General features: G+C 40.9%; 1 protein-coding gene across 6 annotated transcripts in view; it reads right to left on the bottom strand.

The window, feature by feature from the left end:
* Positions 1-1,578: 1,578 nt before the first annotated feature.
* The window catches only part of MAP3K2 (mitogen-activated protein kinase kinase kinase 2), a 108,656-nt gene continuing 87,771 nt past the window's right edge, over positions 1,579-22,463 (bottom strand). For 4 of the 6 annotated variants that reach the window (XM_036320288.1, XM_036320284.1, XM_036320285.1 and 1 more), the window contains 4 exons: positions 20,143-20,272; positions 10,836-11,013; positions 6,977-10,332; positions 1,579-3,704 (listed from right to left, as the gene is read on the bottom strand). In XM_036320288.1, the coding sequence (XP_036176181.1) occupies positions 10,107-10,332; positions 10,836-11,013; positions 20,143-20,272 (534 nt within the window). In that variant the 3' untranslated portion in view covers positions 1,579-3,704; positions 6,977-10,106. The remainder of the gene's footprint in view (positions 3,705-6,976; positions 10,333-10,835; positions 11,014-20,142; positions 20,273-22,463) is intronic. The other 2 variants (XM_036320286.1, XM_036320287.1) reach the window with 2 other exon arrangements.

Genomic DNA, 22,463 nt, shown 5'->3' on the forward strand with positions numbered 1-22,463 from the left:
TAGTTTCTCTGTATATTAGCTCTATCTTAAGCACAATTGCAATCATTGCCACAGAATTCATGGATACAGAATTGCTGGGTCAGAAAACATACAAGATTCTGAGGCTTTTGTCTTGCATTGCTAAGTTGCCCTCTATATGAAAGTATTAATTTAAATGATCTCTTGGTAACAGAATATTTAATTTTGGGTGGTGGGCACCCGGTGTAATATACAGATCTTGTAACACAGAAACCCACACCTAAAACCTAAATTTTTTTTTTTTAATATATATATTTTTTATTGATTTTTTACAGAGAGGAAGGGAGAGAGATAGAGAGTTAGAAACATCGATGAGAGAGAAACATCAATCAGCTGCCTCCTGCACATCTCCTACTGGGGATGTGCCCGCAACCCAGGTACGTGCCCTTGACCGGAATCGAACCTGGGACCCCTCAGTCCGCAGGCCGACGCTCTATCCACTGAGCCAAACCGGTTTCGGCTAAAACCTAAATGTTTATGTTGACCAATGTCACCCCATCAATTTAGTAAATAAATATAAAAAGAATAATTTAAATGATCTCCAATACTGTGGGAACACCCATTCCTTACATTTTGACTAAGTAGGCTTTGTTCATGCTATTTTTTTAAAAAAATATATTTTATTTTACCAATGTCACCCCATCAATTTAGTAAATAAATATAAAAAGAATAATTTAAATGATCTCCAATACTGTGGGAACACCCATTCCTTACATTTTGACTAAGTAGGCTTTGTTCATGCTATTTTTTTAAAAAAATATATTTTATTGATTTTTCACAGAGAGGAAGGGAGAGAGATAGAGAGTTAGAAACATCGATGGGAGAGAAACATCGATCAGCCGCCTCCTGCACATCTCCCACTGGGGATGTGCCCGCAACCAAGGTACATGCCTTGGCTGGAATCGAACTTGGGACCCTTGAGTCCGCAGGCCAACGCTCTATCCACTGAGCCAAACCGGTTTCGGCATCATGCTATTTTTAAAAAGTGTACCTTGTTTTTAAAAGAGCAGTTCAGCTGAGTGCTGAAGAGCCCTTGTAACAAGCCCTTAGGCCAGGGGTGGGCAAACTTTTTGACTCGAGGGCCACAATGGGTTCTTAAACTGGACCGGAGGGCCGGAACAAAAGCATGGATGGAGTGTTTGTGTGAACTAATATAAATTCAAAGTAAACATCATTACATAAAAGGGTACGGTCTTTTTTTTTTTAGTTTATTCATTTCAAACGGGCCGGATCCGGCCCGCGGGCCGTAGTTTGCCCACAGCTGCCTTAGACTCTACACTGTTGCTTGGCTGTGAAGCTATGCCCAAGACCTGTGAGTTTCAAAGGCAGTGTTTATGCTATGCTTCATCACTGTTAATTTCTGACTTGGGTAATCAAAGTGTCCAGAAAAAGATATGCCAGAGCCTGGTGGGTAGGACTTCACAGATGTATATCCTGGCAAGATTTAGTTGCAATGTTTCTAGGTTAGTCTGTGCTTGGTATCCTAGAAAGTGATCAACTCAGGCAAAGAAGGAATAAGAGGGAACACACTGCATCCAAGAACAGATTTGGACAAACCAATCACAGTGGAAATAAATATTAGCTTTATTAACACTCAGAGTGCCATTCATTTATATTCCATAACCCAGGTTACTTAGAGTAACCCTTTGCACCACAATCTTTCAAATGAATTAACATGTTAAAAAAAAAAAGCAATTTCATTGTGCTAATTATTGCAGCCTTCATGCATGATAAATCTAAAAAAAAATGTGTGCCAACAATATACAAATTTCCATATAAACAAAGTCACTGATCACTAACAAAATATAAACATGGTTTCTTTCACATTAGATTTTTAAAAAGCTATTTATCAGCAAGAAAAACAAATACATAAAAACTCTGAAATTTTATACATTTTTACAAGCACAACTTTCAATGAACAACACAAAGTCAAAATATGCATGAAATGTGGCACATACCACGCTGTATCTGGCTTCTGGGAGGTTTTAATCATACTGGCTCTTGTAACATAATAAGCTTAGTGACATTCAACTTCAACAGTGGACTGTATTCCTAACACAAGTAATTTTACATGGTACCGCATACTAAAAACAAGGATTTCCTTAAGTACAATAACATTGTCAGATTGGAAATTTAATTTCCAATTCTTTTTCTGCCAGTTACTTAGCATACAGAGTACAGTACAAAGACATTCAATGTATGTTTGGACATTTCTGGACCAATTTATAGTCAATTGCAGAGAATCATAAATGAGGTCTGACCTTGCCCAGTGAGGAAAAAACCTGTTAACATCTTTAGGGTAGGATAAAGGAAACCGTCAACAACAGTAGGACCAGCCAAGAGAGCCTGGAGACAGAAAAGTCTCCGCATCTTTTCAAGACGAGTTAGTTCTCAGTTTTTTCATAGCTCTGAGGACTCAAAGGCCATTTTAGTGGGCAGTGTGTTTTTGCTACTGCTTACGATCTCCTTTTTCCTCTGAATTTGCACTTCAGAGAATTCTCAAAAGAGAACCGAAGCTCTTCCTCCCAGGAGTACTTTACTTACATCTAAGTAAACTTGTGTCTAATTCTGGAAATACAAACGTGTTGTGAATGGTTAAAAACAAAATTTTAAAAATATTTTAGATCAGCCAGCTGAAAATATATTCATATAGTAAATAATCTCTCAGAAAGTTTTTACATATATTTAATTCTAACTAAACAGTACCCTTATAAAAAACAAGTTCATAAAAATGTAGAAACAAATGAAAACAAGAAATTACTGGAATATATAAATGTGCCTACAGACAGACAGACAGACATCTCCACACACAACATCCCCTGATACATGGAGTTGCAAGCATACTTTCAACTTAGTCATGGATTTTAAGATACATATAAAATCAGAAAGTGAGTTGAACTCCTGAGTTCTTCGACAAAGAGAGAACCAAGATGAGCATACGCTGTAAAAGCAGTAAGGTCCGTGTAAGTCTGTGACAGCAGTGCAGTTACTGATGGCCACATGTTGAAAGAAGTTAAAACAGAGACACAGACAGTAGTTCATTGCACACATTCATGATGCTCATACACACATCAACAATTATTGGTCAAAGCAGTACATCAGTGTACAAATTAAAAACTTCCAAAAATGTGCAAAGTCAACCTTGATAGGAAAAAAACATTATTATTTGTACATTATTATAAACTGCCCAGCATTCAACTGAGATTAAAATTTTTTACAGAGAGAAACTAATAGGTTAAATATAAAGAATTTAATGGCTACATTAAAAAATGTACATTAGGCCAAAAGGTAAATTACAAATTGATAATCATAGTTTGTAACAAAGTTTATTCTCAAACTTATCCAAGTTTACTTTTATTTATGATGATATTTGAATAAAAAGAACCATGTGAAATGTAAGAGATGTCAGACATTAAAAGTATTCTTGGTATTAACTATTTTATAATATTTCTGAATGCAGAGTAGCAAATTTTAAAACCAACAGCAATAGAAAAAATGTAAACCTTTTACTAATTAACATTGTATTAAAAACAATCATGTTTTTAAAGAAGCATTCTTACCCTTAGACACGGTGCTTTTGCTTGAATAGGGTATATTGCAAGGTTTGGCCCACTTTCCCACTTCCTTTCGCCCATAAGCCTTTTCATCTCAGTGTTTCCCTTCTTATTCCAGGTGGGGGGGAAAGTCTTTGGAAAAATTAGAATATGTCAAATGTCTTTTGGAGTCTAAGTATCTACTAGAATTTAAGATGTAATTTTGTTACTTATCTCTCTCCTCTAAGTAATGCTAATGCTAAAATCACCACTAGTTACATATGCTTTTAAAATTTAAATTCTAAAAAAATAAATGAACCTAAAAGTGCTTTCACTACAATCACAAACTTTACTGTTCTCAACTGTCATTAAAGGACTCAGATATTCTTATTTGTGGACAAATGCTGCATGTAAACTGGAATGCAGACTCTTTTTATGTTCCAAAGTGTCTATGGCACAAAGCAGACATCGGACTATAATTTGCATTTCTTTACAGCTTTCCTTGTATGTCTCCCAAGTCAATCATAAGTTCCTAAATGTTAAGACACTAAAAGAAAGTACACTTCCAACCTCAGGCATCGCTAGTCAAAGTATCTATGGCCAGCTGATGTTAAGGAGCTCGGCAGGTGTACACAGGCTCAGGTCTGCAATGCCTCAGGTCTGCAATGCCGTAATAGCTGAAGTAAATTCTGCTGCCTAAGTGCAAACACTGAGCGCCTCTCCTTTTACCTGACGATAGACTGAAATGCAGATTCTACTAGTATCTACTTTATCATTTTTATCCCATTAGCTTACAGGTGGGCAGAAGTAACGGTGCTAATCATTTTGGCAATGTGTGCAGGGAATATAAAAGCTTTGGTTTAAAGTGATTCTGATATTGCAGATTGTGAATGCAAACAAGAGTAATCAGGCATAGGGAATAACAGGACTCACTAATTTAATGCCTTTGCTGTTTTATCAAACATATATTACTGTCAATTAAAATGCAGAATTATGAAAAACATGAAGAACTACATAAAAGACTGGGTGCAGGCAATAGGTAAGATTCTACTCTTTTCTCTAGCTGACTCCTCCCTGTACTGACATGACTCATGTCCACTCTCGCTATCACTGAGAGGAGTCTCCAGACTCTCCTGAGAGCGCATGAGGCGAGCGTGGGCACTGCTGGCTCTGACCTTCCTTCGCCTGCTGTGGCATCCTGCTCAGATGGGCAAGGTCAAGCACAGCGGAGACCCTGTGAGGCAGGGCCAGTGGCTCCACAGCATGCGCTCCCTAGCCAACCAGGAGGAGGTGTAAGAGAATTTCCTTTCGAATGTTTCATAAACTAAGGAAGCTGGTTTTGATAATGTCTGGCAGAATTTCTATCCCAAAGAGTTCATGAAGTACTATGCAAAATCAATTACTTTCTATTTAAGGGTTAAGTATAAGCTATTATACACACATACGAATTTAATTTTAATCTACTTTTAGCAACCAAGAGCGTGGCAATTTACAATAAATACCTGTATTAAATAATCATTTGTACTAGTTACTTGTGGAGAATGCTGGTATTCCTACCCAAGGATAATTACTCATCCATCATCAGTAGGTCATACACATTTGAGTTGTTCCTCCAAGAACAGAAACTAATCTAACTGAACATTCATACCTTTCCTCTCTTTCCATCCCTGCTCCACTACACACACACACACACAGACACACACACACTTCACAGAAATGTAAGTTAGAGTTTTCATTACAATGTTAGATTAGAAATTCGCTATCCCTGGATTTCTTGCTCATTGCCCTACGTCTCATTGCCTGAACATTTGTAAACCATTTAAACAACCTCGTTAGGGCAAAAACAACCATTCTACCTCTGCTATGATCATCACAACTGAACCATGATATACAAAGACTCTGGACAGTGTCCATCTGACTGAAAATCAAGCGCCCACCGGAAGACACCTTCCCGCCTGCCTTTAGAAGGAGGACACTCTCTCCTGTCTCAGCAGTCCACGTGTTGCGGAGACTGCTGTGTCTGTGCAGATTAATGCTGATGTTTGTCTTCTAACATTAAAAAGAAGAGGTAGAAAAGGGAAGGAGGAGGAAGCAGGAAGTAAGAAATATTTAAGGGCTAATACACAGTCTAAGGCCAAATCAATTCTTGAAACTACTGATTTTGGGAAAAAAACTTCATTTTGGTGGGTAACATGAATTATTCATATAAAATAAAATTAAGGCATACAGAGAAAAAGGCACTACCAAAAATGAACAGTTAAATTGCTTTTCATTAACATTTAACCGATCTTAAAATTCAAATAAATATGAACATTACATTCGTAACAAAGGTCAAACCCAATATAAAACAGGAAGGTCTTAAGAAATTGTTTGGATTTTAGTATAAATAACACTGTTGACAGAATTCAATTCCTATAACATTTCTAGACAATTTAGACCAAAATAAAGTTGTTTTTTTCTTTAAAAGAAACAGAAGGAAAAAGCACTATTTATGGGATAAATGCCCTTTATGATGGAACTGTCTGAGCAGAGGCTGGGTTGTGGGAGGGAGTCCTGAGAGAGAGCGGCTGCTGAACAACGGAGGTCCCTCTAATTTGGAGCTACTTTTAATTCATGTTGTTAATGACATTTTGGTTTGTAACAGCCAATAATTACCCAAAATTGCTATTTCCTTACATCACAAGAAACCGTAAGACTTTAAAACATCATTGCTGAGCTCTCAGAGTAAGGGTACTGTTTGCCCATGTCTCCTCCTAGGCTGGGATCTCCTTAAGGGTAAGTGAATTAGTACTGACACAGTAGCCACAATTACTGAGTGAGCAAATAAAAAAAGATTCACCTTATTTAAAAAAAACTGATAGATTACTATACTTGACTGACACCAGATGATTTTATATCCAAGCTATTGGTCCCTAGACCCCAAATGAAACCCCTGTCTCGGAACGCTGCCATGGGCCAAGGAGTTGGCATGTGGCAAACATCTTGGCTTTTGAGCCCAAGCGTGGTCGTCCCTATAAACTATTCAGATTTGATTTTCTTAATGACTTCACATATCTTATCCCAACTCCATCTCAGAAATACTAGAGATCAGACCTGACACATGTAAGAGGTAAAGTAGCAGAAAGCTGCTCTAAACTAATAATTTTCCTTTTTTAACATAGTTTCTAAAGAATAAGATAGAATCTCAAGTGAAAGCCAATTCAATTTACTCTAAAATAAGCTTTAATTTTTTTGTAGCTCATTCAACCTGTGCATTTCAATTTCATATAAATATGGGAGATTGACGATGCCTCTGAAAACTTTCTAAGGCAACAGTCTTTAACCATTTTTTCAAGTTAGAAATATGTTTTGTAAATGAGGAAAATGGAAAAAATGTTAAGATATTCATACAGAAAATTTCAAATACATTTGAAAGAATTACTAACCATTACTGAATTTCCATTAGTCATTCTATTTTTCAACCCTTTTACTCAATGCATTTCGTTTGCGATGTAAAATCTTCTACTTGGCCAAAACCTAGGTCCTGCCATCGTGACTCCCGCAAGGCCCAAGTGGAAAGACACTTCCTGAAAAGCACGGTCAGACTGCCCGGGGACCTCTCCAGCACCAGAGTCCGCCACAGCCTGAGCGCGGCATCGTGAAGGCACAGTCAGCAGTCTGACCCTTTCCAGCCTCAGCAAAGCAGCACTACCTATAGAAGAATGAGTTGTGCAGCTAAAAAATAAAACACATTTAGAGTCATCTTAAAAAGTTCAAATTTCATTTGTTGATCCATACCATTATTAGAAAAAAAAGGGGGTGGAGTGTTATATCTAATTGCCCCTGATAAAGGTGTTTTATCTCAAAAATTTCTTTTTAAAATTTACTTTTGCTCTTCCCTACGTCATCCCACTTCAAGCTTTTTTGTTCTAGTAGCTTTTATATATATTAACTTTTCTTGTGGTTTTGGTACCTTTACAATTTATTTAAAATAAATTCACATCACATTTTATATAATAACTCTGTAAACTATTAGTCTATTTTTAAGTCTTTACATAAAGAACAGTACTCTCCCATAGCTAATAATATTTTTCCTATAAAACAAAGGTCTTCTGCAGCAGTGTTAAAGTAGCAGTTTCTTTCAGGTGATTTGTTTTCTATGCATTTAAAAGTAAAAGGGAGACTGAAAAAAGCAAACAATTTTGCTTTGGGTGTCAGAATCTCCCAGGATCTCTCTCTAAGGAGTGTTGGTCTCAGATTCTGCACCACTGGTTACCCTGACAGACCAAGAGTCAGAAGGAAATCACAGCCACAAAGACAAAGAACAAAGGAAAAGCCCCTTGGCCCAGACACCGTGGTCTCGCTCCAGCATAAGTGATGCCTTCACCCGTGAGAAGATGAGAAACGGGACAGCTCCTTGTCCTTGGGGATGGCTCCCAGCACAGGGTGCCGCTGACCTCCAGGGAGACCACTGATTCATATTCTTCCTGGTGAGCCGCTTCCGTGGATTACAGGGTACGAGAATCTTGGTGTTTTGACTTCTTCTCAGACTAGCTAATAGAACTTCAAATTTCCTACAGGGAATGACAGATAGGACTTGATACAGTAAACCACAATCTAATGAACTTCAGAAACAGCTGAGTCGCTAAAGATCATACTTTTTAGCAGAAGATGAAATATCTGCATCCCCGATGAATCCCATAAAAGGCATCACATATAGGGCCTCCAGGAAGACTACTATGTTCTAGATCTTTAAACATAAAGCACGTCGCACTTGCTTTAATAAACTGGGAAATATTGCAAGTGGTCACATCACTGATATCATTCATATTTTTCAGTAGCGCCAGTCCATCAGGGATCATGGCTTCTCCTAGGTGTCTCCTTCCATTCAAAGTCCTTGCTCTTAGTGGACACATTGTACTAGAAATACCTGGCGGTTTTAACTTTCCTATAAAGTAGTTAAACCTTGTTTTGATATGCTTTGCTTTTCCCACGACTCTAAGCTGAGTTGAGGAAAGAATATATGCAGACAGCGGAGTTCAATGAGCTCTGTGTTTGAAGCCATTCCATCTCTAGCAGGGAGTTCCTGCTTTGGGTGCGATGTGCAGCTGGGAAGGAATGGGCTGCTACTGGTGTTGAGGTCATTCACCCTGACTTGAAGCAGTGGTACTTGCTCTTGTAAAACACTCTCTATGCATCCTATCACCTTCTCTCTGAAATTACTGTTTGCAAGGAACCTCTCTGTAAATGGCTGCCAGCAGTCTGTAACGGGCTGGTCTTTACCACAGGGCTCCTGAACTTTGGCACTTTGGACATTTTGAGCAGGATGGTTCTGTCGGGAGCAGGTGTGGTCCTTATAGACTGTGGTTTGTTTAGCAGCATCCCTGGCCTCGACTCACTAGATGCCACCAGCATCCTCCTAAGCTGTGAAGCCAAAGCTGTCTCCAGGCCTTGCAGGTGCCAAGAGAAACAGCCCTGCCCCTGGAGAGCCACTATCTTACTATGTTTGAGGTGGCTCAGTATTCTGTGATCCCAAGAACAAGGGTTCATCTCCCGACACTAGCTTCATGGAAACTCCAGGTGAAACTCTTAGTTCCTAAGAAATGTTACCCTATGGGGAATCAGGAGCTAGAAATAGGAAGATAGAATATACATTATTTTGGTTATTTCTTCTTTCTCTTAATTTTGGGACTTTCTCCCTCAGGTAAAGATCACACTTTAAAATACACTAAACAACACATACTTCTGCTTCTCATTACTTCTCTTGATTGGCAAACGTGGTCTTTTCTACTGTACACACATTAATTAAAGCAATCTCCTTTTGTCTTTTAATTTGGATTTGCTCATTGACTTCCATATCTGTTTTAAAATAAAATAGTATCTTTTTTTTAAAAAACAAACAAACCAGAAAACTATCCCACAAGGTTTTTAGATCCCAGTAACATGGATCTTCTATAGTGTATTTGCTTATTATACTGGTTAGGATTAACAAATAAACACAGTTCTTAGAGATTCATATTTTCTATCATGATTCCTACTGAGCAAGAAGCTTGGTATACAGAGGTTAGGATCTAAAGAATACAGATATAAGGAGGAACCTATATTCTTTAAGTTGAGTACCCACTATAGACTCAAGTTTAGGGCTCAAACCCACAAATGAGGATCTATTTTAAGTACTGTCATTAAAAACTACAAAGCAGATATCATTTTCTTCTCCTTGTTTCCATGTCTCTCTATCACCACCGATTTGCCGGTAGCTCAGAGAAAGACCCTCTAGTCCCAGGTATTCCAAATGATCTGTTTGTACTAGAAAGAGTGACCACGTACTAAAGTGCTTTATATGTCTGAACCACATCAGTACACTATAAAAATTTAAAAAAAAAGTTTCAAGTTCTTGTAAGGGAAAAAACGATTAAATATAAAAAATTTAGGTTACTATTATTAAACAAATTTAACCAAGAATCAAGAGAAACACTTTCCCTCTTGTCTTTTTCTCCCATCGCTCTTTTTCATCAAAAAGAAAAGTGCAGTCAGAGAGGAGGTGCAGGCAGACGGGCGCCGGGGCGGGGCTGGCTGCTAGTGACAGTGCACGAACAGGTGCCTCAGCAGCTCCTCCGCCGACGGCCGCAGCTTGGCCTCCGTGAAGATGCGCTGGAGGAAATCCCGGGTGTAGTCGGAGACATGAGCGGGCAGCTTGGGGTTTGTGGGCTGAGTGGCGATTTTAAAGATGGCAGCCATGGCTTCATATTCCGCCCACGGAGGCTTTTCAGTTAGCATTTCTACCACAGTACAGCCCACACTCCTGAAAAGGAATTTAAAAGTTACATTTACACAAACAAGATCATCATAAAGAAGGATAGTTACTACAAAATGAGAAACAGGAGTGAAGTCAATATACATTAAGTGTGATTGATTTCAAGTTTAGTTTCATTAGAAGGTTGTAACACTATATAACATAGTTTAAAGATAAAAATCAGTGAAAATAAACCACAATTTAAGGACTGACTCAAATGGTGAAGCACAAAATATTACTTTAAGAATAGCTGAATTATAAGAGACGAACAGTAAAAACTGATTACTTCTAAGTTCTTAGGGAAATGAAATAGTTTTCTAGTGCTGAAGATGCTTAAGATAAAACCCTTCGTCAAGAATGGAAGTCAATGATTAAGCTTCAATGAGGCATAATTAAAATATTCACCCTTGCAACTCTGACATCCTATTTCAAAAGCATGAAAGACCCCTGACACCTGGCCAGGCATTTGTACCCGCAGAGACAGGCCGTGGGCCAGCCCGCAGCAGACCTACCAGATGTCCGCTTTGCGGCCGTAGCCTTCCCCGCTGATCACCTCGGGGCTCATCCAGTAGGGCGTGCCCGTGACAGACTTCATTCCTGTCCCCGAAAGGCAGATTGTTTGAAGCCGTTTGCTGGCCCCGAAATCTCCTAGCTTGACATTGCCTGTTGAATCTCGCAGGATATTTGCACCTAAAAATAAGAAACATCCTCCTTGCACTCTTCCTGTCGGCAGTTTGGAGCGTATAAAAGGACAACAGCAGAGAAGTAAACGGAGCAGACTCTTCAATCTGTCTCCAAACTGCCGCTCACACCGCCAGTCAGGACAGTGCCCACGAAGGGCTCACTCACACACTGAAGACTGAGAACCAGGGAGTGCGTGAAGGCCACGCGAGGACAGGGAGGGTGGAGGAGGGGCAGCACAGCAGGCTCTGGGCCCAGTGTGTCTGTCCTAAAGCAAGAGGCTGCGGCTAAAGCTCATTTCCCTGAGGAGGGATGTCCCGGGGGACCCTCATCATCAAAACTTCTAGCACTTTCCTCTCCTGCTCTAACTTAGTATTAGTTATTTTATAGTTTCTCTAAATATTGGGTTTTGCTTTATATTGATGTTTCTTCTTAATTCCTACATATTTAAAATCTCTTCTATGCAAGCTTCCAGCTTTGTTTTTAAATTTCATTTACTTTTATAATAAACTTATTATAAACTGACTTTGATTGCCTAGCTTGAGGTGGTTGAATTCTGTACGGTGAAGTGCCCCTCCCCCTCGCCACGCTGTCCCGAGAGGCTGGCACACAGCCCATGAAGGAGTCGGCTGTGCTCCAGGCGGAGCGGAGACAGAATTACTGGGAATCACTCTGCACAGGAGCTGGTCTCCTCTCCCACCGGCTTCTTCGCCCATTTGTTTGCATCACTATGAACACAAGGATATTTATTTTATACTTTGGGTCATAACTAATGTGCCTTTTTCGTTGCTCACATTGTTCCAGCATTGGCCAGTGGAAACTCTTTCTCTCGGCTCCTGTGTCCCTTTGTCATAACCCCATCATTGTGTTCCTGGTTTTGGTTTGGCGTTGGTTTTTAGCATCTTCTTACTTTCGGGCACTATGAGATGCTCAAGGCCTAGAATCAGCCCTCTCTCCAAAGAGCCCTAGTTACTTTTATTTTTTTTTAATTTATTTTTATTGTTTCAAAGAGGAAGGGAGAGGGAGAGAGAAACATCAGTGATGACAGAATCATCGATCAGGTGCCTCCTGCACACCCCACCCTGGGGATCGAGCTCACAACCCGGGCATGTACCCTAAGCGGGAATCTAACTGTGACTTCCTGGTTCATAGGTCAATGCTCAACCATTGAGCCACACCGACTGGGCCCTAGTTACTTTTAATGGTATCAGAAACCAAGATCCAGGGGCTAGGTTCATTTATTTGTTATTCTCTATTTTCCCCTTTATTTATCATTTTAAAACTCAATCTTTTCTTCTGGAATTACAAGTATTGTTTCTGTCTTATGTAAATTATTTCTATTCTCATTTTTAGCTTTACCTATAAACTACCAGTTTTTAAATAAGCAATGTATTTTGACTTATCCAATTTTGAAACTGTTATTTTTAAAAAATATTTTTATTGATTTTGAATGAGAGGAAGGGAGAGGGAGAAAGAAAAACATCGATGTGAGAGCAGAACACGGACTGGCTGCCTCCTGCATGCCCTCCGAGCCTGCAACCCGGGCGTGTGCCCTGACCAGGAACTGAACCAGTGACCCTTGGGTGCACTGGGCAACAATCAACTGAGCCACAGTGGCCAGGGCTACTTTGTTCTTTTTAAGTCTTCTATAAACATAACCACATATTTTTTTAAGTGGGGGGAAATGATGAAAGGTCTTTTAAATATTTTCTTTTTATTGATTTTAGAGAGAGGAGAGAGGGAGAGAGAAACATCGATCAGTTGGAGGTCCACTGATCCCCACAGGACAGGCCGAGGGACCCCACTGGTGCACCAATCTATGCACCAGGCCTCTAGTTTTTTATATTTTTAAAAATCCTTTTCTTCCTTTTTTTTTTTTTTTTTTTAATGGCCTCTAAGGAGAGTGAGTAGTGGAGAAAAGCTACATCATAGACGGGAGAGAATGCATACTGTCCAGTCCCACTGTGAACTTCCATACTTGTCTCTGTTCTCCCAGCAAATCCCAGCCTGGTGGTGGTGGCTCTCCGCAGCTCTGCCAGTACCAGATGCCCTCCCAGCGAGCCACAGGCCAGAGGGAGGCACACACCAGCAGTCCGGCAGAACAGCACTGTCTACCCTGTTCAACATCTCCCTGTTCACCACGCAAAAAGGACTCTGTCAAAAAAAAAAAGCCACAGTGGAGAACCAAGATGGCGGCATAGGTTAACGCCAGAGATTGCTGCCTCGAACAACCACTTCAAAAAACAACTAAAAGATGGAACGGACATCATCCAGAACCACAGGAAGGCTGGCTGAGTGGAAATTCTACAACTAGGAGGAAAGAGAATATCATACCCAGACTCAGAGGAGGCGCAGTGCTGAAGTGAAATACTGAGGTGCGGAGTGCGCGCGGAGCGGACTGGCGGCGGAGGGCACGGTTGTTGTTTTCAATCGGGAGGGAGTTTCAGACTCTGAGCTCCAGATCCAGGCGAGTCTCTAGGGACTCAGACTCAAACGGGAGAAGCGGGACTGTCTGGCTTTGGTCGGAACTCAAAGGCAGCTTTCTCTCCCAGGTTTGCAGCAGTTGCTGAGACTCTGTGAGGCAGAGCCCCTAGGGACGGAACTGAGAGCAGCCATAATTGCTCGCTCAGGCCCGCCCTATAGATCCCCAGGGACCCGCCCCGCCCAAGCCCTGTGCAGAGCCATTTGCCAGATAGCCTCAGGCAAACGCTAGATTAGCACCGCCCTAGAGATCCAGCACAGAAGCCCTCCCACTGCAGACACAGTGGACTCTCATAGTCAGTTAGCCTGGAGGTCAAATCACCCCCGTATTGCCGACAACAATCAAGGCTTAACTACAACAAGACTGGGTACAAAGACCACTAGGGGGTGCACCAAGAAAGCATAAAAAATGCGGAGACAAAGAAACAGGACAAAACTGTCAATGGAGGATATTGAATTCAGAACCACACTTTTAAGGTCTCTTAACTGTCTAGAAGCCGCTGATAAACTTAATGAGACCCTCGATGTTATGATAAAGAACTAACTAGAAATTAAGCATACACGGACTGAAATAACAAATACTATACAGACTCCCAACAGCAGACCAGAGGAGCGCAAGAATCAAGGCAAAGATTTGAAATGCGAAGAAGCAAAAAACACCCAACCAGAAAAGCAAAATGAAAAAAGAATCCAAAAATACGAAGATAGTGTAAGGAGCCTCTGGGACAGCTTCAAGCGTACCAACATCAGAATTATAGGGGTGCCAGAAGATGAGAGAAAGCAAGATATTGAAAACCTATTTGAAGAAATAATGACAGAAAACTTCCCCCACCTGGTGAAAGAAATAGACTTACAAGTCCAGGAAGCGCAGAGAACCCCAAACAAAAGGAATCCAAAGAGGACCACACCAAGACACATCAGAATTAAAATGCCAAGAGCAAAAGACAAAGAGAGAATCTTAAAAGCAGCAAGAGAAAGAAACTCAGTTACCTACAAGGGAATACCCATACGACTATCAGCTGATTTCTCAACAGAAACTTTGCAGGCCAGAAGGGAATGGCAAGAAATATTCAAAGTGATGAATACCAAGAACCTACAACCAAGATTACTTTATCCAGCAAAGCTATCATTCAGAACTGAAGGTCAGATAAAGAGCTTCACAGATAAGGGAAAGCTAAAGGAGTTCATCACCACCAAACCAGTATTATATGAAATGCTGAAAGGTATCCTTTAAGAAGAGGAAGAAGAAGAAGAAGGTAAAAATACAAATTATGAACAACAAATACGCATCTATCAACAAGTGAATCTAAGAATCAAGTGAATAAATAATCTGATGAACAGAATGAACTGGTGATTATAATAGAATCAGGGACATAGAAAGGGAATGGACTAATTATTCTTGGGGGGCAAAGGGGTGTGGGGGATGCGGAAAGAGACTGGACAAAAATCGTGCACCTATGGATGAGGACAGTGGGTGGGGAGTGCGGGCGGAGGGTGGGGTGGGTACTGGGAGGAGGGGAGTTATGGTGGGAAAAAAGAGGAACAAATGTAATAACGTGAACAATAAAGATTTAATTAAAAAAAAAAAGCCACTGTCTCTAAAATATTTAGCCAGGGGAGGGCAAAAACAAGCCAAATTCTACTGGCCACAGCAGGGAGGCTCATTCCCAGGCATACCCCAGACAGGCCGAGCTAACTATGGGGAGGAATCACCACTGTGGCATCAATGCCCATTCATACGAAGGGCTGAGTGAAAAATATGTAACCAGGTTCTAAATATAGACTCCTACGTTTTCACCTTACTTTGGATACCTTAAAAGCAAACTATGAAGGAGAATTTTCAAACAAATATAAAAGCAGGTAGAATAGAGAAACCAAGATGGCGGCATAGGTAAAGACCGGAGTTTGCTGTCTCGCACAACCACTTCAAAAATACAACTAAAAGACGGAACGGACATCATCCAGAACCACAGGAAGGCTGGCTGAGTGGAAATTCTACAACTAGAAGGAAAGAGAAAAGCATACCGAGACTCAGAGAAGGTGCAGTGCGGAAGTAAAATACTAAGGTGCGGAGGTGCATGTGGAGAGGGCTGGCGGTTGAGGGCGCAGTTGTTGTTTTCAATCAGGAGGGAGTCTCAGGCTCTGAGCTCCAGTTCTGGGCGAGTCTCTAGGGACCCAGACTCATACGGGAGAAGTGGGACTGTCTGGCATCAGTCGGAACTCGAAGGCAGCTTTCTCTTGGAGGGGCTTGCAGCCTGTTGATCCCGTGGGACCCGCCCTGCCCAAGCCCTGCAGGGAGGCTTTTGCTGGACAGCCTCAGGCAAAGGCTAGATTTGCACCTCCCTAGAGATCCAGGAGCCAGGAAACCCAGAGGACAGAGTGGACCATCCAGTTTGCAGCTCCGTGGAACTATAAAGGACACACTCAGGGGGCAGACTCAGTGAGCACCAAAGCCCCATTGAAGCAAGTCTTGCCCTGGAGGGGTGTCTCCAGCACAGTTCTCCCACTGAAGACACAGCTGATTCTCACAGCCAATTGGCCTGGAGGTCAATTCCTCTCAGTGATGCCTACAACAATCAAGGCTTAACTACAACAAGACTGTGCACAAAGACCACAAGGGGGTGCACCAAGAGTGTCCTCCTCAGGTAATTGGTGAGGCTGAACCACTGAGCCCTAGAGGACACTGAAAGAAATAGACTTACAAGTCCAGGAAGTGCAGAGAATCCCAAACAAAAGGAATCCAAAGAGGACCACACCAAGACACATCAGAATTAAAATGCCAAGAGCAAAAGACAAAGAGAGAATCTTAAAAGCAGCAAGAGAAAGAAACTCAGTTACCTACAAGGGAATACCCATACGACTGTCAGCTGATTTCTCAACAGAAACTTTGCAGGCCAGAAGGGAATGGCAAGAAATATTCAAAGTGATGAATACCAAGAACCTACAACCAAGATTACTTTATCCAGCAAAGCTATCATTCAGAACTGAAGGTCAGATAAAGAGCTTCACAGATAAGGGAAAGCTAAAGGAGTTCATCACCACCAAACCAGTATTATATGAAATGCTGAAAGGTATCCTTTAAGAAGAGGAAGAAGAAGAAGAAGGTAAAGATACAAATTATGAACAACAAATACACATCTATCAATAAGTGAACCTGAAAATCAAGTGAATAGTCTGATGAACAGAATGAGCTGGTGATTATAATAGAATCAGGGGCATAGAAAGGGAATGGACTGACTATTCTTGGGGGGGAATGGGGTGTGGGAGACGTGGGAAGAGACTGGACAAAAATCGTGCACCTATGGATGAGGACAGTGGGTGGGGAGTGAGGGAGGAGGGTGGGGTGGGAACTGGGTGCAGGGGAGTTATGGGGGGGGGGGGAACAGGAACAACTGTAATAATCTGAACAGTAAAGCTTTAATAAAAAAAAAAGCAGGAAAAAAAAAGCAGGTAGAATAGTATATGTATCCATGCCCCTGCCCCACCTATGCTGCCAGCCTCTCCCTCTTCCCCCCTCATATTATTTGAAACAAAGGCAAGACTTCATGATCGATAGTTCATAGCTTTAAAAGATAATGGCTCTTATTACACCAAACAGGATGGACAATACCTCCTTAATAATGTTAAATATATACTCAGTGGTTTTTACATTTTTATAAAAAACAGAATCCAAATAAGGTCCATACATTGAGACTCAATGATTCATATTTTAAGCCTTTACTGATCTAAAGGTCTCTGTGATCTTTTCCATGGCACTTTAGGAGGAACCTGAGTTGTCTGCCCGTGGCTTTCCTAGTGACTAGGTCTTTGGACTCCATCCCAAGGCATCCTATTGGCCATGTTCGTCTGCTGAAATGTATACTCTACAATTCTAAAATTTGGTAGCTGAATCTAAAGGCTTGATCAGACTCAGATTATTATTACTTTTTGCAAAACTACTTCATAGATATGATGATGTAATCTAAAGATAGGAAGTATGTCATGCTCAGCTGTCTCTGTTTTAGATGTCAGCACCTGTTAATCTTTAATGCTTATACCTATTAATTCATTAGTGGTTATAAAATGGCACTATTCCATAATTCCTTCTTCATTTGTTAGTCAAAATATTGCTATAAAGACAAGTTCTCTTTCAACCACTATGTGGTCCTCAATGGTACAGTCAGTAAAAGAAAGCCAGAATAAAGGTACCCTGTTATGAAATAATGAGTTGATTGCCTAGCAACAATGATCAATTCGTTTTTATCCTAGGTTTCATTAAAAAGTCATCAACTATCGTTCTTTTCCCCTCACAGTTTAAAAATTTCTCACCATAAAGTTTGGGAAATATAGAAAAAGTAAAAACTGTGTCAAAGAAAACAACTATCACTCATCCTGCCATTTGGAAGTAACCACTGTCAATCATATGAACACTTTTCTTCTAGGCCATACTCTCACTTTACAGACGGTATTGCATCTCTAACTTACACCTTACTTTCCTCCTATCCCTGTATTTGTCCTATCAGGATTTTAAGTCAGCTTGCTTCCAGCCTCATCACTCCTGGTAAGGCCCATCTGGGGTAGCTCCCCTTGGTCCCTGTACCTCGTCTCACTATGAGCGCTAAAGAGAAACCAGCTTGAATAGAGATCATTCCTAAAAGAATAATTCCCCAGTGTGGTTCTTCAAGCTATCAGCTGTCCTTGACACCTGAGGCCTGCCTAAGCTGGGCAGATCGTGACATGAAAGACAGGCTCCTCTCTCCTCAGGTCATGAGCCACACCCTCCTTCTCTTGTATGCTTCATTCTGGTGCGATGGTCTGGCTCAATGTTCTGTAGCAGAGTCCACTATATCACTAGACACTGGTTAGCAGCGCTCTCTTTAGCCTGAATATGGCCACATTCGGGATGTGGCTCACCACAGGAAGGCAGTAAATACCTGGGTAGCATAACGCCTCAGTAAGACCAATAAAAAATGTATTTTTTATTTTTATTCATATACTAGAGGCCTGATGCATGAAATCTGTGCAAGAGCAGGCCTTCCTTTCCCTGGCTGCCGGCACTAGCTTCCCTCTAGCACCCGGGACCTGGGCTTCCCTCCGGCCACTGGCCCCGGCTTCATCCGGAAGGTCGTCAGAAGGAAGTCTGGTCTAATTAGCATATTGCGCTTTTATTATTATAGACTAGAGGCCTGGTGCAAGAAATTCATGCATGAGGTGGGGCGGGGGAGGGGGGGGTGTCCCTCAGCCCGACCTGCACCCTCTCCAATCAGGGACATCCCTCTCACAATCCAGGACTGTTGGCTCCTAACCGCTCTCCTGCCTGCCTGCCTTATTGCCCCTAACTGCCCCCCCTCTGCCCGCCTGGTCGCCCCCAACTGCCCCCTTCTGCCAGCCTGGTCACCCCTAACTGCCCCCCCACCCCCGCTGGCCTGGTCACCCCTTACTGCCCTCCCTGCTGGCCTGGTTACCCCCAACTGCCCCCCCTCCCCCCCGCTGGCTTGGTTGCCCCATGCAGCCTGCTGTTCAGTCATTTGGTCGTCCCTCACTAACCCCCCTGCTGGCTTGGTCACCCCATGCAACCTGCTGTTCAGTCGTTTGGTCGTCCCTCACTAACCCCCCCTGCCAGCCTGGTCGACCCACACAGCCTGCTGTTCAGTCGTTTGGTCGTCCCTCACTAACCCCCCCTGCCAACCTGGTCGACCCACACAGCCTGCTGTTCAGTCGTTTGGTCGTCCCTCACTAACCCACCTGCCGGCCTTGTTGCCCCAGGCAGCCTGCTGGTCATTACTGTTACTGTGACGGCGTCCTGGACAATTTGCATATTCCTCTATTATTAGTATAGATTGGTTGACTTAATAGTCATCTTTTAATCTGCGGTCACAACCCAATTTTTCTAGAACCAAGCTTCAGTTTTACAGACTCACACCTGCAGGTATGCTTTGCAGTGCAGAATTTAAGCACTCTCAAATTTTACAGATCTCCTCCACTCACTTTTATCTCACTTCATGCATTTACCTTACACACCTGATCCCTGAAAACAGCTGAATTTTAAAAATAGCTTAACTGAGTTGAAGTTCATCTGAGCTCAATCTCAGGCTCCCTTCCTCCTTCTTATTTCCTCCCTAGATAATAACACCCACTCCAAAGGCTTAAATTAATATGATCTCAACATGAAGTACATCATCACCATAGCTATCTGAATGCTTTCTAGACACCAGACACGGTTTTAAGCATATTATATGTGTCATCTCATTTAATCCTTACAGGAACCTTATGAGTTGGACATTAGCACCCTCGCTAAACACGAGGCATGGAGGCATAGAGGGATTGTGCGTGTTTGCAAGGTCACGCGATTAATCACGGATAAAGCCTGAATTTGAACAAAGCCATCAATCTAGTGCCAGAGACTTCTCCGAACCATTATATTCTAATGCCTATGCCCTAACATGAAACATGGTCACTCTTTATGGTCATTTGAACTTTACTAATTCTGTGAAGCCCGTAAGGGAGCGGCCTACCGTGGAGACCTGGACACCAGAACTTGCCAGAATATGACTGAATCCTACAGTATTTTAAAGGCAGCTGTACTGATTTAAACGTTAAATTTCTTAAGCGTATTACTCTTCTTATTCACACACAAAGAAAACTGTGTATTTAAAATGAAAAGACCTCATTCCTTACCTTTGATGTCTCTATGAACAATCATATTACTATGTAAATAGAAGACGCCTTCCAGAATCTGACGGGTGTATTTCCTAGTCACATTCTCAGTAAGAGCTCCATATGCTTTTAATTGGTCCTTAATTGAACCCTAAATGAAAACAAAAGAAAACTATGGTATGGTTTGAAATGAACCACTATATTACATCTTTATTTTTTAAAGAATCCTAGCTGAGTGGGAACGCATGGGAATTCTCAGGAAGAGCGTATATGCCATCTCATTTACATACAATTCAATTATATACTAGTATTCCCTGACAAGAGCTGTGGAAGAGCATGGGTCGCCACTAAAGGAAGCCTTTACAACGATTCTTGATCCTTGTTTGTATTACTATCTTGGCTCTGTCTCATATTCCTTGCAACTGTGTTTCTAAAAATTCTCTTGTACTTTCATATCGTTTTGCCCAGAATATATTCTTGCTTTTCCTACTTGTTCTTCTATATATGTCCTACTTAATTATTTATTTTTTTCTTCTCTGTTTTTAGAAGCATTTTATTATTATTATTATTTTATTTAGAAGCGTTTTATTGATATCTGCCAATTTATTTCTCAGGAGAAAGAATGGGTATGATTAGAAAATCAGAACACATTACATTTTCAAGTTTTTCCTTTATATACTCAACATGCTAGTTCAAAACATGAGAAAACATATTAAAGAGGAATTTCAAAGTGTCCTAAGTGTTTTTAACGCAGGACAAGGTGCCATCTTGGAGAATGCTGAGTCAGTCTGAGGTGAGACAGACACGTGAATTTTACAAAAGCTGCCCTAGTGGTTCTAATGTGCAAATCTGATGGATAACAAACACTTTAAAAGATGGAAAGAAAATGCTTCCTGAAGGACAGACCTTCTAAGATTTACTGTGCCGACGGCACTAGCGATCCATTGGTGTAGCTCTTTTATCTTTGTGTACCTTCTTCAGTAGGACAACTGGAATGGGTTGGGAAGCCCTGTGCCAGCTAAAAATTGCACGTGTGTAGCCCTAACTGGTTTGGCTCAGTGGATAGAGCGTCGGCCTGGGGACTGAAGGGTCCCAGGTTCGATTCTGGTCAAGGGCATGTACCTTGGTTGAGGGCACATCCCCAGTAGGAGGTGTGCAGGAGGCGGCTGATCGATGTTTCTCTCTCATCGATGTTTCTAACTCTCTATTTCTCTCCCTTCCTCTCTGTAAAAAATCAATAAAATATATTTAAAAAATTGCATGTGTGTATGTAAAATTAACAGAGATTAAAAACGAATGCTAGTCCAGGTACTGAAAATAAAGGTAGTTATAGTTCTAGTCTGAAAGTAGTTGTAGATACACTAAGGAATGGGGTGCTGTGCTTGAGAAAATGGAAGAAGAGATGACAATTTTGGCAAATCTTGAATCCAGCATGCTTAATTTACTGAGAAAAATTATATAGCATCATTCACAAACTTGGAGATTCAGGAAAGTCTAGGAACGTGTACCGTATGTCCAACCCATTGATGCGGTGGGCTTACCATATTTACAATTCATTCAGATTGTCAATTAATTATAACTAATTTGGTAATGAGCTTTTCAAATTTAAGGAACTGAAATCTATACTTTGATAAGACAGCTGCTTTTACGTGATCTAACACCTCTTCCTGAATAGTCCTGGTTTATCCTACGATTGCTAACTATATAAAGATTATCCATCTCTATTTGTGATATAAATCAGTTTTAACCAATTAATCATTTTAATTAATCGTATCTTCAACAATCTGAGTCTCTATTCACTGTTATTCATAGTTATTTCTATCTTAATTTAAATATTACACAAACAGTAATGAAAATCTGAATAAAAGAAAAAAGACAAATCACAATCCCAACATAACTCATTTTTCTAAGTTTCTCTGTCCTTGTCCAAATACAGACACTTTTAAAATATCATAATCATTATTTAAAAGCACTTTATATTATTTTTTTCTTTCTTATGTAAGTACTTCCTTCAACTTTGCCACAATTTTAATTTTTAACATTATTCTCTTAGACAATGCCATCATAATTTACTTCCACCATGGGCAATGAATTTCCATTTTTTCCATCACAGATCATACTAAAATAAATATATGCAGCTTTTTCCTTCTTTTGGATTACTTCTGTAGAATAAATTTCTGTGAGATGCCCTTGTGAGACTGAGTATGGTTAAGACCACTACTATCAGAATCTGGTCCAATTTTATGATCCATAAGCTTACCCTGCAGCCTTGTACATTCTACATATAATTCTAACAAACTATTCCCTTAAAGACCCATAAATCAAACCTTTTTTCTATCATA

The sequence above is a fragment of the Myotis myotis genome, unplaced genomic scaffold (assembly GCF_014108235.1).
Source record: "Myotis myotis isolate mMyoMyo1 unplaced genomic scaffold, mMyoMyo1.p scaffold_m19_p_8, whole genome shotgun sequence".
Lineage (NCBI taxonomy): Eukaryota > Metazoa > Chordata > Mammalia > Chiroptera > Vespertilionidae > Myotis > Myotis myotis.